Raw genomic sequence first — 16,999 nt, forward strand, 5'->3', positions numbered from 1 at the left:
GCAGACTGTTCCAATTGCTAACGATCACTTATCAAGTCTCTGCGACTATCGACCACACACTCAGCTATCGATATTTATATACCTACATATATCAAATGTTCCTTTTATTCTATTACATACAATGCAGTCAGAGAAGTCAATAATGCATTTTTGTTTATCGATAGGTAACCTATCGACTCTCGATAGGTAACCTATTGATAGCCAGCATTTTCAATATATTCTCTCAGTGTACACAGGCGCCCCTCTGCACAAGGCAATGACTCAAGCGCAACGCAACAGATGTGCATAAATGAGAAATAAGTCGATGCGACGACACAGGAGCTACTCACATGAGCAGATGCATTTCATTCATTTAGATAGACAATGGCTCTCCGTTTATAGCAAATTAGGTAGTATAATGCTATTGCTATATGCGTATTAAGATCATTCGAATTTATTTCCAGATATTGTTATGGTGTGGGCTGGGAGCCCTGATTGAAGAAAATAAAATACGGAACCTCTATAGGAAATCTTGCCTAAGAAGTAAATAAAATATCCTTAGAGATTGCTTACTATAAAGTTATATACATATGTCCTATATAAAGTAATATATATCGATATAGGTCAACCAAATAAACTTTGATATGATAGGATAATTATAGAAAAATCTCAGTCTCTATCTCTCTCTCTCTCTTTCTCCCCTTTCCCTCTCTCTCTCTCTCTCTCTTTCCGTCTCTCTCCCTCGTTAGTTTAAAGACCCATTTGTTTGCCAGCGGGTAAGGCAAATGCAGAGCTGGCTAATTAAAAAACTCAATTAGTTCGCAATTAAGAGAAACTCGTCTGAAGTAACTCGATTCACATCTAAAGCACTACAAATAGACCCATTAAAGTTATATTAAGTTTTCAGCTTAAAGAATTTCGAACGAAAACAAACTAAATCTGAGCTCAGTCTGTGTCGAGCTGAGAAACGAGTTAACATTATATACATATGTATATAGAGATATGTTTAAATAACTAAATATATGCCATATACATTGTATATATATATATATGTGTGTGTATTCCCTGATGGATTTAAGCAGTTGTTGTGCATAGCCATAGCGCGAAGGATATGCAGCCAATGTTCGTCCTGTTGACTTTAACAAAAATTTATGTTGTTTACTACGGCATAAGCATACAAGAGGCAGGACGAGTGATGGCCCGGACGCTAAGCCAAATGGAGGCAAGCAGCTAGTAGCACAGCAGGCGACAACAACACTCACACACCAACACACCAACACACCAATACACTCAGGCACACACACACACACGCACACAACTTACAGCTGAGACTAAAGCCAATGCAGTGCGAGTGCAAATCGAAAGATATATTGAGCATTATTCTCGCATTTCAGCAGTGGCCCAATCTCAATTCCAAATCAAATGGCTTGGGAATGGCGTCACTTGTCTTAAGTGGGCGTGGCACTGCCTTTCAATTCAGCTGCCGGTGTACGTGTGTGTTGCATATTGAGTGATTTTTGGGATTGCATCCTTAATTAGCTGGGGAACAGGTTGAGATTTACATGCGCTCGGAAGTAGGCAACAGTTTTTAAAATTATATTTTCATTAAGTTTTTGTTGCCCTTTATTGCCTTAGACTCCAGTCTATTGTGAATAGATGCAAATAGAATTCAAAAATAGTTAAAGGCGCTATAGACTCTATATTTATTTCTATTTTCTCTATCCCTGCAGGTTCAGATTATATTTTCAATATCAACCCAAAACATATTCAAGCTCAAACAGCTCTTAAATAAGTTGAAGATCAAAGCGAAAATCAAAAGTGCTCCTTGTTCTGTTCCGATCAACCAGTCAATAGAGAAGCTGCGCTCACAGTTCACTTCGTAAGCTATTATAGTGTAATTATAGTAATTCAAATTGACTTTAAGAATCTGGTAAATCGCCCGCCGTACGCCGTGCTCTGTTCACGTAATTGAGAACATTCTATTAAATGTGCAAAGCCATTTTAATTTGAAACCTTCTTGGTCTGGCCAAGAGAAAGGAGAAGGAAAGAAGGAAATAAAGCAAGCGAATAGAATGTAACAAGCGGCTGGCGGAGTCGGACCAGAGCAGCGCACAGAGCGTACATGAGAATTGCGTAGAGGGGCGCGCGACTGCCAGCGACTGCGGTAGGTAGGTGGCTAGAGGTATAGAGCCCCGACCAGCAGCAAATTGCACAGCGGGCATAATAACGTCAAGCATAATAAAGCAATTTAATGCTCGAGCAGGAACGCCGGCAACAATAACCGACCGACTGCTAAAAGGGGCGGAAGGGGGCGTGGTGGGTCGTAGGGTAGATAGCACAGCGGACGAACAAACGAACAGGGAGAGTGGAAGAACTTTGGGACAATTGATATTGGTAGCTCATGCATGAATTTCGACACGAATCGCCAAAGGAAGCGTGGCTGGGGCAGGAGACGGAACAGGTTGGGGCCAGCACTGGGGCACGGCCAAAGACGTTCATCATAGCCTGTCAAGTCCCGACAAATTCCATCTAAACCTTTCCACAATACGCACACATACACGCACATACACATATAAATATAAATATATATATTTATTTACTGAAAACGGTTTAAGTCTGTTTTTAAAGAGTATCTAAATATCATTTTATATTATATTGATAGGCATAGGTAAAGATATAGATATAGATATAGATATAGATATAGATATAGATATAGATATAGATATAGATATAGATATAGATATAGATATAGATATAGATATAGATATAGATATAGATATAGATATAGATATAGATATAGATATAGATATAGATATAGATATAGATATAGATATAGATATAGATATAGATCTAGATATAGATATAGATATAGATATAGATATAGATATAGATATAGATATAGATATAGATATAGATATAGATATAGATATAGATATAGATATAGATATAGATATAGATATAGATATAGATATAGATAATAGATATAGATATAGATATAGATATAGATATAGATATAGATATAGATATAGATATAGATATAGATATAGATATAGATATAGATATAGATATAGATATAGATATAGATATAGATATAGATATAGATATAGATATAGATATAGATATAGATATAGATATAATAGATATAGATATAGATATAGATATAGATATATGAGACGTTCTATGGTAACAATTACAAGCTATACTACTATTCACATACATACATACATATATGTATATCTGTACATGTATATATATTTAGCCGGCTGGTCGTCCTTGGAGGACATAAAGGACGCTGTTAAGCAATGGCCAACTGAATGGATGTGCGCTTTGGCTATTGTTTGTGATTGTTGACGTTTCTATTGCAACAGTTGCATGTGCCCCATGCCCATGCCCATGCCCGTGCCACGCCCACTGCAGCCTAAGCCTTTAAGCCTGTAGATAAAAAATATTTCGTTAGGCGACTCTTCGGACGGTTTGAAAATCAGGCCCCATTTGCTATTCCCTTTTCGTTGTTAGCCAAGCTGTTGCAGCATCAATTTGAGTACCCCGAAACATGAATTCCCATTACAGCAACAACAAAGGCAATTCTGAGGATTTTGTTGTTTGAATTTGAATTTGAATTTGAGTTGGGAAGTCAATTAAAGTTTATAATTTGGCGCTTGCGTTATCCCTTTGTGTGTGTGTGTGTGTGTGTGTGTGTGTCTATCCTGTTAGCCTTCTTCAAGCATTCACTGAGCAAATAACTCTGCCGACCTCCCTATCCTCCAGTACCCCCCCCCCCCCGTCCCCTCCCACTCACCACTCCCCCTCGTCCTCCTCCTCCGCCTTGTTTGTGCAGCCAAATGGAAACCATGAAACGACATTTGCACACGCTGCCAGCTCTCGCTGTGGAGAAGGCAAGCGGCGCACCTAATGCGGAAGCTATCAACGCCGCCTCAGGCACTGACGCTAGCCGGCTCAGTCTGAGTCAGTCAGTCAGTCAGCCATTAGGCTGACGGGCTGCAGACATTTAACTATAATAAACGATATTTCCTTCATATGCTGACAGGTCTATGAGTCTATGGGTCTCTCGCCTCCCACAAACACCACCCACCGCCCACCACCGTCCTAGCCCGCATGAAACTTATGCGTGGCCATTGCGAAAAACACTTTACATAAATCCCGCTTGGACCAAGCTGCAACTGAAGTCCAGCGCCAAAGCAATAAACTCATGGATATAAACGAGTACAAATTGTATATATATATATAGATACACGATATACACAATATTCATATGTATATATATATATAGTATAAATGACAGTGCTGACTCTTGGCTGACTGCCCATTCGCTCTTCTATTCTATTCTATTCGCCTTTGACTTTTATTATTTTCTATGAAATTTTGCAATATGATTGCGAGCAAAAGAAAAAAAAGCTTTGCTACAGTTGGCATACGCTATGAGAGACAGCGGGCTATGAGGGTGCATAGATCAAAGCACAACAAAATATGAGTCGAGTACAATGGGCATAGAGTGTGTGTGTGTGAGAGAGAGAGAGAGAGAGAGAGAGAGAAACTAAGAGGACTGCAAGCGATGAAATTATAATCAAGCACAGGAAGTGATAAGTTATCAAAGTCACATATGAAGCAAAACTCAAGCCAAAATGAAAAACAGATAGCATAAGACGAGTGAATGGGAAGCAAGCAAAATAATGTATCAAAAGAGGAGAAATAGAAATCGATCAAAGGCTAAGAGACATATGAAGCAGGAAGCTAAGTAAAAACCAGAGTAAGATATAACATAAGAAGAGTAAAGAGAATTATGGGCAGATAAGTTCAGTGTTAAGGAGAGAAGTGAATATGAAAACAGAGGACAAGCTTAGCAAAAGAGAACAGAAATGAGAATCAAAAAGAAAATCATTAAGGAAATAAATAAAATCAGTATAGAACGCAAGAAGCAAACAGATAAGCAAATCATCTAGCAAACCAGAAAAAGCAAAAGCCATGCCAATGCCAAGTGCGTAGTTGAGCTTGTTTCATTGTTTCTCCAGAGAGTGAGGGAGAGAGAGTGGGAGAGAGAGAGAGAGAGAGGAAGGGAGAGAGAGAAACGATGTTGAGCCATAAATTACCAATCACACCAGGAACACGTCAATTAACAATGATTCATCTAGGTAGAACTACTTATTTAGTGTGTGTTGCTCTCAGTGTAGAGAAGTTGGCTTCAATCGAATATTAACGCAAGGAACATTAGCGATGTGATTAACAGCCAAAGTTGGTCAAGTTGTAAATGACGTAGATGCCCGACCCAGGGCAGGGTATATCTGGCTGCAAAAGGCCAGAGCCAAGTGCCAAATAACAAAATCAAATGAATGTTCCGGCCGAACCGAGAGAGAGAGAGAGGGAGATGGAGAATGAAAGAGAGAGAGAGAGTGTGTGTTTGTGTGTGTGTGGTGGGCAGCGAGAGGTCAGTAGATAAAAAGCCAAGCGAAAGCAAATCAAATAAATTACATTAAAAGAAAAATATGTAATAAAATAAAAATGCCTCCGTCAAACACATAAACCAAGAGACAAAGGGAGGCAGCTGAGAGCTCGGCTCTGCATTAGAGAACAAAGCGCACAAATGGACAGAAATGGCCAAACACAAAAGCCAAAAAGCACACACACACACAGAGAGAGAGAGAGAGAGAGAGATATGTCTATATGTACATATATCTGAATTGAATTGTTACATTTTTTTTTTTTGTTTTTTCATCGCAAAAATTCATTTCATTCATTTTTATTAAGAGAGTTTTGTTAGCTGAACGCGGTCTGGCAACGCCAAAGCATTTAAGTTGACTCCGGCCCAAATATTTCGCCAAATTAAAGCTGCTCATAGACCCCAAAGTTATGGAGTAGAATTCGAAACGCCCTTAGTTAAGCAATACTCGACTGCACACTGATGTGAACTAATTTAGCTTATATTATTCTGTTTTTTCTCTAGTACTTTACCGTTTATCAGCATATCAGTCCCCTTATCAGTCTGGTATATGCAGTCAGCCTATATTTAAATTTCAATCCTCCAAATTTGACCACCCGATAGGAGTTTACCAATCTTTCATCGTTGGTCATCCACTATCAGTATTTCAGTCAACATGAGAAAGGTCCTATACCTTATAGTCGTATAGTCTATCTCCCTGCCCATCCAAAGGTCGTGACTGATTAGGCAGATTATAAATTTTATATACTAGACAGCATTATCATCATTATCATAGTTTCCTTGAGAAGTAACTATTCCAATTTATAGCCATCCCAATTCCTTTAATATATTTACGAAAAATTTCTCTTTAATTTAACATGAGCCTACGTATTATTATGGTATTTTTAGTATTAAAACAAACTTTCAGTACTTGGCCTGAGTGGGAAACAAAGCATACTAGATATTAAATGACTCGTATTAAGTTGGCTGCGCCTGAGCACATCTAAGTGCACTTTCTAATTGGTCTAAGGCAAAGTTTGCTAAGCATTTAATTACAGCATTAAGTTGGCTGCGCCTCAGCACCTTCCACCTGCGACATGCCGCTATTGCTATTGCTATAAAACAGCGATTTAAGCCACCTAATTAGTTCATTAAGTTGGCTGCGCCTCACTGCACACGTCAGCCATGCGCCTGATATGAAACTTTCTTAATGCAATCCGAAAAAAAAAAACAAACAATTTTGTAAGTTAACAACGCGAGCAAGAAACCCATAAAGAGGCCAAGTTCAATGCTGAAGCAACGTTTCCGGAAGTATCCATAAAATTACATATTTTACATGCTTCGCTCGCTTTAAGTTTGCGGCTTTAGACTACGCGCCTGCGACCTGAGTTTAGTCCAAATATTATTGTTTTGCCCCTGCACCTTATGCTCCAATAACATAGCTGTAAAACCATAAAACACTTTCTTCCTCTTCTTCACCAAAAAATATGAAAACAGAAAATGAAATAAGCAAGTTGCATCCGAAAACAAATTCCATAAAACTTTGCCCAATTTCTTAAAAAAAAAAATAAAAATAAGCTAAAGAAAAAAAAAAACGAACGCATCAAAAAACTTTTGTTTCACATGAAATACTCCCTGCGCACCCTCCCACCAACCCCTCCCCCGCCACCACTCCAAAGCCCTGCACAGGTTAAGCTTATATTGTTCGTTCTGGATGAGTCATGCTCGAGTCCATTGTGGAGCAATCGTGTTGCTTTAGCTTCGCATCCATTGTTATGTCCGACGCTTCAATGGGGCTCAATTGAACGGCCTGCCATAACCAATCATAGCTGCCAAACACCAGTGACTACGCCCCTCCCACTCCCTTGTCGCCCAACCGCCCCTGCCCACCACTCTTCACTTCGTCCATGGCCCGCTGCGTGAGCTGAGCGTGCCCATAAGTAGGCAATGGAAAGTGTTTCGTTTCTTTGTCCTTGAGACGGCATTTGGCTAAGTCACATAATCCAGAGATGCCCCATGCCCACGGCTGAAAACACACAGAGTCGCGGCCACATTTACCTGCATGCTACTTAACCTCGCAACGTACACAGAGAGGGAGAGCGAGAGAGCGCGATAAAGAGAGAGAGAGATGGGGGGGGGGGGGGGGGGGGGTTGTGGAGGAGAGGGAGAGATACCATGGGTCTCAGCCACTGACATTGGCGGCAAGTAGCTTAAATCCTTTACATTATCCCTTACGTTATCCCACATGTAACTGTTTCTAAGCGTGCCTAAGAACAACGTCTATCCAACACACTTAGTGTGTGTTTGTGTGTGTTTATGTGTGTGTGTGTGTGTGAGGCAGAGGGCGCGTATTCGACTGCTTGAACCAAATTTTCTGTCAATTTAAGAGCAAATTTCCCTCAAATGAAGAGCAACAACTGGAAATGTCCTGGAAGTTGGGCAATTGCTTTGCGCCGACTGCACAATGCGCTGTAATTCAGCATGACAAGCATGAAGAAATCATTTTTGTTTATTAAATAATAAATTTAACAAATACAATTAAAGAAGAAAAGATAATAATAGTAATAATTTAAAATGTTCTTTTTAAAAATAAGTTACTTAATCTACATTTCTAGTCAAATTACAAACATAAAACAATTGATACAACGGTTAAATAAATTAAATAAATTGTATAACTTAATTTTAATGTTTGTAATTTACTTTTAAACACATAAAGCCATATCTCATCATCAGGTAGTAAATGCCGTCTTGAAGCTCAGCAAACTGAATTGAACAGGCGAATACATATGCCCCTATGGCCATCGCCTACACTACATTTCCAACACTGGAAGGCGAGAGAGCGCGCAGAGTGAATTACCCAACACACAAATTGCGATTCAAAATAGAGTTTACCGTTACTAACGGTGTTATGGTGTTTCGGATTTAGCCAAATGTCGGACTCTAACCGACAACAACATTGAATCATTCGGCTGATTCAATTAAATGCGAAAACTGTTCAATTTTTTGCAATTCGATATGCGGACAGACTTGTCAGCTCATCAGTTTGCCAGCTCATCAGTTAGTCAGCTTATCAGTTTGTCAGCTTGTCAGTTAGTCAGCTCGCCCAGAGTTGCAACTAATTGAATGTGAAGCAGTGCGTTAGTGGAACCAGTTAGCTACCCAAGGGTATTACCGTTGCTGGCGTAGCCTTGCAGTGGAGCTCGAGTTTCGACAATGTGATTAATTGTGCATTTGCAGGTTTATGGACGAGCTGCATTGTTGCAACTGTTGCATGCACATTGCATAGTGGACGACGCACACCTGTGTGCCCTGCTGTGTGCTCTATGAATAATGCACATTGAGGTTAGGTTCAAATTAAGTTAAGTTAGTTTCGGATTCCCAACTCAACGCTGCGCATAAATTGCAGGTTTTTCGCATTTTGCATGAAATGTTGTTGCTCTCATTAAATTCTCCTGCATTATGAACAAAGGTATGCAAGGACACCTCAGTTCGTAACCGAGGCAAATGCCAGAGCTGGCATGCCATGCCCGCAATTTCTTTGAATCCAGAATATTACCCATTCCCTGAAAACGAACGCTCTAATTAGACGACCAAGTTATCACAAACAGTTACGAGTTTCATCACTCACAGCGTTGTTGGCCAACAAAATGCCACGGCAACTGCAACTGCAACTGCAACTGCATAGCAACTGCAACTGCGCTAAATAGCAACGGAAAACAATGTAAAAGTCGAGCGACAAAATCATATGTGACTTTAAGCCAACATCAGAGTATGCGACTTCTTTAGATACCCTGTAAAGGCAGGAAAGACATTAAAGCTTTCCAAGGATATTAAAGTTCATCAGTGCTTCGCTAGAATTAATTCAATTACTAATTGATATGGAACTTGTTCCTCAAAAGGGAACCACTTACCCGCAGCAGAGCTGTCTTTATTTGTATATATGAATGTATGTATCAATATGCACGAAATGGAAAATAATTATGATCCTAGTCGGATATACTCGCATACTCATGCAACTGATTGAGGAAAACTGATTATAGAGAGTAAAATGAAAAACACGCGGGCCGCGGCACAACTGAAACAAGCTGAAACTCAATTTGATTTCGCTGGGTTTTCCTTTTAATCCAGCATATGCACACATGCACACACATGCACACCCGCACACTCATGCACACTCTACATATTGTTGCGCGTTTAATTGAAAATTTTAGTGGATGAGTCTTTTCACAGTGGCTTAAATTTTTGGCACTTCGATACAGCCAGAGCCTAATTACAAGCTATCTCCGTCTCGCTTTCGCACTTGTTGAGCTGTCTGGGTAATATTTTTGGCTGAGCAACTGCAAGCGCAAACAAAGAGCGAGCGAAGATGGCAGAGGGGGGGGGACGAGGAGGAGAGAGAGAGACAGAGAAGATTGAGAGCCATGCAGACAAAGTACTTAAATAAGCAGCGTCATTTGTAGCAGCAACTGCAACACTTTAACTGTTTATGTTCTCTCTTACACAAACTCTCCAGCTGCCCAGTTCACAGTGGTATAAGAAGCAAGCATATCTGGCATAATTAAACAACTTGGAAAGTGAGGCTAATTTTTCTTCTTTATGTTCATTTGTGCAGTAAGTGAAAAAATACAAATAAATAATATATTTGAAAAAAATAAATAAATAAATAAATAATAAATAGAATTATGCAGTATATATTTTGTATATATTAATGGTGATTCTTTGTTTTAAAGGAAGATACACCATCCCATAGTGCAATGCTTAAGTTCTCTGCTGAAAGTTCACTTCCCTAAATAATATTCAGCTTGTTACCATAACGATGTTAAGATTTTGTTTGTTTGTAAATGCAATAAATTGTGCAAATGATTGTTAACGAACAATGAGCCAAAATGAATCAGTAGTAAAGCATAAAAGAAAAACGATAGCCCATCAAATGAACCAGGGAAAAGGCTTGCATTTTGTGAACGAAGCCAGCGATTCTGCAACTGAACGAGTGAACAACTCAACTAGCTCCTTCAATAGAACTGCCATGGACAACTAATGTAGCATACTCTTTTGGGCCAAGTTCAAGACATGCCTGTCTGTTTCATGAACAACTGATTGTATCTGCTCAAATGAGGCAGAGGCACACATATCGGCCGACAGTCTGTCTGTCTGTGTGTGTGTGTGTGTGTGTGAATGTGTGTAACGCAGCGCTGACATCAACACAAAAAACCTTTCAAAAATCTAGTGCGTACATTCGCTTGCTGCACACATTTCAATTTCCGCTTCATTTACGCCTTCCTTTTCATGCGTGTGCGCGTGCTTGTGTGTGTGGCGCCTGCCTCTTCACTGTGCCTTCAACCTATCTGCACTCAGCAATACCAATACACACATACATGCCTATCTATGTATGTATGTATATTTAAACACGCTCATTCGTTCATTAAAATTGAAGAGTCTTCAGTTTGCACCTCTTGCAGCATTCAGCTTTTGAGCTGCTGCAAATAATACAGCACATTCATTACATTGATATCATATGTATGTATGTGTGGCTTTATTTGAAGGACACTTCAATAGAGTTTTGTGTGATTTTATAACATTTTCGGTATTCTAACTATTTTTGCTGTCGATCATGTGGAAATCAAATCGGATGCATAAAATGCACTTTGCGGGCTGATTTGTGCTGGAAAAGTCTTTCATCTATACAAATTCATATAAACCTAGATTTTAAACATACAAAGAAAACATTTCCATATTTTACTTTATTCAGACTCTCAGTGTAAATACATACATATATGTATATATTTAGTACTTGACCAAATCGACGGTTTGTAAATGCAGAATACGGAAAAAAAAAAACAATTTTTGCTTTAAAACAAAAAAAAAAAAAGCAAAGCAACTCTTTTGTGGTTTATGTACGTGCTGCAATTTATAGCAGCAAGGACACCAATCCGGCGAATTGGAAACTACACGAAAATTGCGTACTAAAAATGGGCCGCACATTCAGCGAAGACAGCAACCCAGACAAATAGCATAGACACAAGCCAGCCAGTATTTTAAAAAAGGAATTTAACTATGAGGATTTTTCAATATGAAATAAATAATGGCTGGGCCTGTATAAGAGTGGAAGGAAATAAATAAGTATTTTATAAAAGGGAAAAAAAGGGACTTAGCATAGACACAAACCAGACCATATTTTATAAAATGGAAGGGAATAGTAAGGGACTTAGCACCTCCGAGAGCCCTTCAATGAAGCAAATAGTGCCAGAGCAAATAAATCCCGTCAGGATATTTAACTGCACAAATTCAAAAAAAGAGCAAGCGCCGTTAACTGAACATTCGTTAAGGTATATATTTTGTTGTCGATTTTTTACTGTATTGATCGCATTATTTGACATAGTTTCGATAAAAAAAAAACTGTAACGTTATGTAATTGCTAACAACTGACTAACGGGTTCGTTTTACTGTTAATATTCATCATTTTGATTAATCCTCATTTTCATTCTCATTCTCCTGTTTGTGTTTCGGCTGCTTAAAAATAAACGCTTAATAATTAACGGTAAAGTTCTCTTAACGACTACATAAAAATTTGCATACGAACGTAAGTTGTGTGTATGAGTGTGTAAACATACACATGTAAAAACATACAGACATACGTACAAACATACATACATATACATATGAATATACATATACATATGCACAGTCCTAAAATCGGCTTAAGTACACCAATTTGCTATGCCCACAGAGATTAACATAACCTCACTTAAACATATGCTTAACACTAAATGGGATGGGGAAGAGGGCTACGGTGAGGGCGCGGCAAGGGGCTAAAACTTAAAGGTAAATCATATATTTATACATGTATATATATGTGTGTGTGAATATGCTTAAGATTAACTTTAAACTAAACAAATTTAAAAAAAAAAAAAAAACAAAAAACAAAAAAAGAAAAAAAAACATATACATACATATATATATATATAAAAAATATGGCTTAGATGGATGGGATTTGGAATTGGACTCATGATAGGAGTTTTAAGGTTCGGGAAAGAGGGCGCGACTTTGCACTTGGTCCTTAGGTAGCGGGATGGAGGCATGGCGGCAAGAAGGCGTGAGCACCTCTCACGCCCATTAGAAGCGCTGCGGCAAGAGCTCGCTCTTGATGCCCCTTATTGAGTGCTTCTTCTTGCGGTGCGTGGACAGGTTGCAGGACTGCTTGAAGGAGGCGGTGCACATATCACAGTTGAATCGCCGCTCCTTGCTGTGCACCACCCGATGCAGCTCCATGCGCGACTTGTACTTGAACTTCAGTCCACAGGTGCCATAATCGCAGATATACCAACGCTCGCCGTCATCCGACGACACGGCGCTGCTCGCGCTAGCCGTCGTGCTATTCGAGTCCTTTGGCAGCAGCTCCTGACCGCCGGCCAGCAACGGTATGCACGACTGCTGCAGCACCACAGCGGCGGCGGCGGCGGCAGCAGCAGCCGCCGCATTAGCATTGACATTCACATTAACATTAGAGCCGCCCACCACTGGACCGGCCAATGCGGTATGCGAGAGTGGCGGCGGCGGCGGGGGCGTGGCTGTTGCTGCTATTGTTGCGCTCGTCGTCGGAGTTGTCACTGTGCCCGCGTTCACAAAGCAGGACGTCGATGCCGGCGGCGGAGGCGGCGGTGCCACTGGCACCACTTGCGACAAATGGTAAATTGTGGTGTTGGCGTTGCTCCCAGCTGCTGCGGCTGCCGCTGCCACCTGCATATCCGGCGGTAGGCTCAAGCTGGTGGGCTCCACTTTGATATCGATGCTGCTGCCTCCACCGGCTCCGCCGCAGACGCTGCTGCTGCTGCTGCGCGCACTGTGATCGCCAGCGGCAGCAACTGCCACGGCATGCAGCTCCGCCAGATCCTTGGCCGTATCCCGCTGTTGTTGTTGCTGCTGTTGCTGCTGAAGCTGCATCTGTTGTTGCTGTTGCTGTTGTTGCTGCTGTTGTTGTTGCTGTTGCTGCTGCTGTTGTTGCTGCTGTTGTTGTTGCTGTTGCTGCTGCTGTTGCTGCTGATTTTCCTGTTCCTGCTCCTCCTCGTTGTACTTGGCACAGTGATACAATGCCAGCGGCATGGGCAACGTTGGCAACGTTGTTGTACTACCCGCGGCAGCCGCATCCACGTCCGTCAAGCAATAATTGGAGCTGCGACCATGCTCCTGTTTACACAAACACAAACACATGAAAACAAAAATTTTGGGCGCCAAAATAACATAAAAAGGGAAACATAACATGCACGAGACTGAGCACATCGGGGCGGTCGGTGCGGCTGCTGGCTCTGGTGCTTACCTTGGCGAGGCCGTGCAGAAAGTTGTGCTCATCTTGGATGTGCTTCCAAAAGGCGTCCTGCGTCTGCAGCTCCTCCTGGCATGTGTGGCAGACGATCCAGAAACTGTCGCCTGATAGACAGAACTCGCCAAGCTTTGTGTAGATTTTATTGTTCTTACTGAGAATGCGCGGAAAGCCCATTGCGTTGACGTTGTTGGCGACGCCTCGGGGCCGTGCGTTGCGTTTTATTATTATTATTTATATGAATGTTTTGTTGGCTGGCCGCAGTACAGGGTTGCATTTAACAAGCTATGCATTTTGTGGCGATGTATCGAATGTAGATATCGATGTTGCGCGGCACATTTCGCAACACACAAACACACATGGCGTTGCCACCTGGGACTGATTTCAAAATCCCGCCTAACATTTCAGTTGATTTTAAAGAAAAACACGTTTCATATATTTTTTAGCATTTTTTGTTTTTAAATTTATTTTGCTTAATTCGTCTGCAAGTTCATTAGGTAAATTTTATTTTCTGTTGGTCTTGAAATAAAAGTAATAAACAGGAAAAAAAAAATATATATATATATGCATGTATATATATATATAGTTTTATAAATACTTTGACGGCTTCAACTAACAATAAAAATATATAAATGTTTATATATATGCATGTATGTGTTTGTGTGTGAGTGTATTATTAAACTGAAACGAAAGTTGAAATTTCTTAAAATTCATATTTACCCCCAAATCTAATTTAATAACAGCACAAAAAATATACATATGTCTAGTATATATACGTATATATATCCATATAAATATATATGCAAGTATATATACATATATATATATATATATATATATATATATATATATATATATATATATATAGTTAGAATAAAAAAAATGTTTAATACAAATAAATATGTTTAGCTTGTTCTTTGCCAAATAATCCATAAAACGGATATTCATATAACTTATTACACATATACATATATACACACATATATATTTATATATGTTTATACATGTGTATACGTATACACATACATAATGTATAACATAAGCAATATTTGTTGTTTTTTTTTTTTTTTAATGTTTTTAACATATATACTTGTTTTCTTTTCATTCATTTCTTTAAGTTTTTTTTTTTTTTTATAATAAATTTTAAGACTTGGATATCGTTAATTTACAAAGTACATAAGTAGTTGTTTTTCGCTTATATGGAACATATTTTAACATTGCTTGTGACGATGAGAACTCGACACAAACTGCGTATGAATTTCTTTATAGTACATTTGAATTATATTTGTATTTTTTTTTTATTTTTCTTTTTCTTTTTCTTTTTCTTTTTGTTTACGAGTAGTTTTTGCAAGAAATTGAATTTCTCGCTTAGAATTAAATGTTAATGACTTTTTATAATTTATTTATGCGTAAGCACATGAAAAATGAATTTAATTTATAAACTATGCAGTCGGTAAATGTTGTTTGTTTTTTTTTCAGTATAGATTTTTTTTATTAATATTATTTATGTATATATTTGTTGTTTTTTCTTCTTCTTCCTTTCTTTTTTGCTATTACGATCGGACAGTGCGCACGAACTTTTCAATATTTTGTGAGTGTGTCTGTATGTGTGTGTGTGAATGTGTGTTGACCTTGAAGAATACTAAAGTTATTTTGTTTTCGCTTGGTTTGTTTAAGTTGTTTGCTTTAATGTAATCAGTTCTTTGAGTTCTCAGTTTGAAATTTTGTTTTGCTTTTGTTTTCAACACAAACGAAATAGCAAAATTAACGATAGTTTGTTTGGTTTTAGCGTTCGGGTTGTCATCGATACATATATAATATATATAATATATAATATACATATATATATTTAGATATATTTATTTCGCTTCGTGTAACTATCAATAACCATTTATTCTTAATTTTACTTTTTGTGGCATATTATGCCCAGAAAATTAGTTAACCTACTTACAAGCTATGAAAAAAAAAAAAAAAAAAAAAATGTGGAAAAAAATGGTTATCTCGAAAGAAATTAATAAATAACTTAGGCATAGTCTATTAATTTACATGGTATCATATGCGTGCGTGCGTGCGTGAGTGCAGGCGTGCGCGCGTGTCCTCTCAGAAGGCATCGCCCGCATACCAGGGATGCACCCAGGGCGCCGACGGCGGCGGCGTCGGCGGATAAATCGTCGGTGATGGCTGCCCATGTGCATGATGGTGCGCTGCTGCTGCCGCTGCCGCTGCCGCCGCATTCATATGATGATAGGGCGCTGAGAAGGCGCCATAATAGGAGGCCGCTGCCAGTGCCGCAGCAGCGGCCGTTGGCGACGCGGCCGTCGACGACGAGTGCGTGGACGAGGCGGGCGACAGGCTGGCAATGCCAGCGGCACAAATGCTATGCCGCCGATGCATGATCGCCTGCCGCTGCTGACGCTCTGCTGCGGCGGCTGCTGCGGCGACACGCGTGCTGGTCGTCTCCATTGGTGCAGCGCGACGCGCACGCTGCTGCTGCTGCTGTTGTTGTTGCTGTTGCTGTTGCTGCAACTGTTGCTGGTGCTGCTGCTGCAGCTGTTGCTGTTGCTGCTGTTGCTGTTGCTGCTGCAACTGTTGCTGGTGCCGTGTGGCGGCCACATCCTGCTGATGCGTACCCAGACTCCAGTCGAAGGCGCTGCTGCGACGCGCCTCCTGCTGCGCAGCAACAGAAGCTCCGCTCAGCGGCGGACTGAGCATATTGGCTGCTGCCTTTCCATAGAGCGTGGACAAATAGGCGTGCTCCGCCTCGGCCATCTGCTGGGCAGCGGTACGGCTGCTCTTGTTGCTGTTGCTGCTGTTGCTGCTGGCAGCGCTGCTGCTGCCACTGCCGCTGCTAGCGTGCTGTCGCTTCTTTAGTTGACGCTGTTGCTCCTGTTGCTGGCGAGTTGCTGCTGCTGCTGCTGCGGCTACAGCTGCGGCTGATGCCGATGTTGGTTGTGTTGCACGCAGCTCTATTGGCGGCGGGTGCGGGCGGTGCGATTGTTGGTTGTGGGAGTACAACATTTCGTATGTGTTGCTGCTGTGTGTTGCTGTTTGTTGTTGATAGTGATGCTGATGCTGGTGTTGTTTCTGTTGCTGTTGCTGATGCTGTTGCTGTTGCTGATGATGTTGCTGGTGGTGCTGTTGGTGGTGCTGTGGTGCTGGTGGCGGTGCCAAATGAGCCATGTGATGAGATGCGGGTATTGTCTTATGTTGTTTGTCTGTAGCTGTTGTTTTTGTTGTTGTCATTATGTTACTGTTGTCTGCTGCTGCTG

The 16,999-nt window shown here is 40.4% G+C and overlaps 2 protein-coding genes across 2 annotated transcripts; both read right to left on the bottom strand.

Moving 5' to 3' along the window:
- Positions 1 to 11,719: 11,719 nt before the first annotated feature.
- On the bottom strand, positions 11,720 to 14,044 carry ATbp ((A+T)-stretch binding protein). The gene is made up of 2 exons (XM_018016442.2): positions 13,728 to 14,044; positions 11,720 to 13,597 (listed from the first exon to the last, which is right to left on the bottom strand). Exons 1-2 carry the CDS (start codon positions 13,905 to 13,907, stop codon positions 12,527 to 12,529), a joined length of 1,251 nt encoding a protein of 416 aa, XP_017871931.1. The 5' UTR covers positions 13,908 to 14,044; the 3' UTR covers positions 11,720 to 12,526.
- Positions 14,045 to 15,574: 1,530 nt separating this feature from the next.
- On the bottom strand, positions 15,575 to 16,973 carry LOC108618126 (uncharacterized). Its single transcript, XM_089476117.1, has one exon. The coding sequence runs from the start codon at positions 16,971 to 16,973 to the stop codon at positions 15,831 to 15,833; it is 1,143 nt and encodes a 380-aa protein (XP_089332243.1). The 3' UTR covers positions 15,575 to 15,830.
- Between the last annotated feature and the right edge of the window lie 26 nt (positions 16,974 to 16,999).

The sequence above is a fragment of the Drosophila arizonae genome, chromosome X (assembly GCF_054131065.1).
Source record: "Drosophila arizonae isolate 15081-1271.41 chromosome X, UAZ_ARI_1.0, whole genome shotgun sequence".
Taxonomy (NCBI): Eukaryota; Metazoa; Arthropoda; class Insecta; order Diptera; family Drosophilidae; genus Drosophila; species Drosophila arizonae.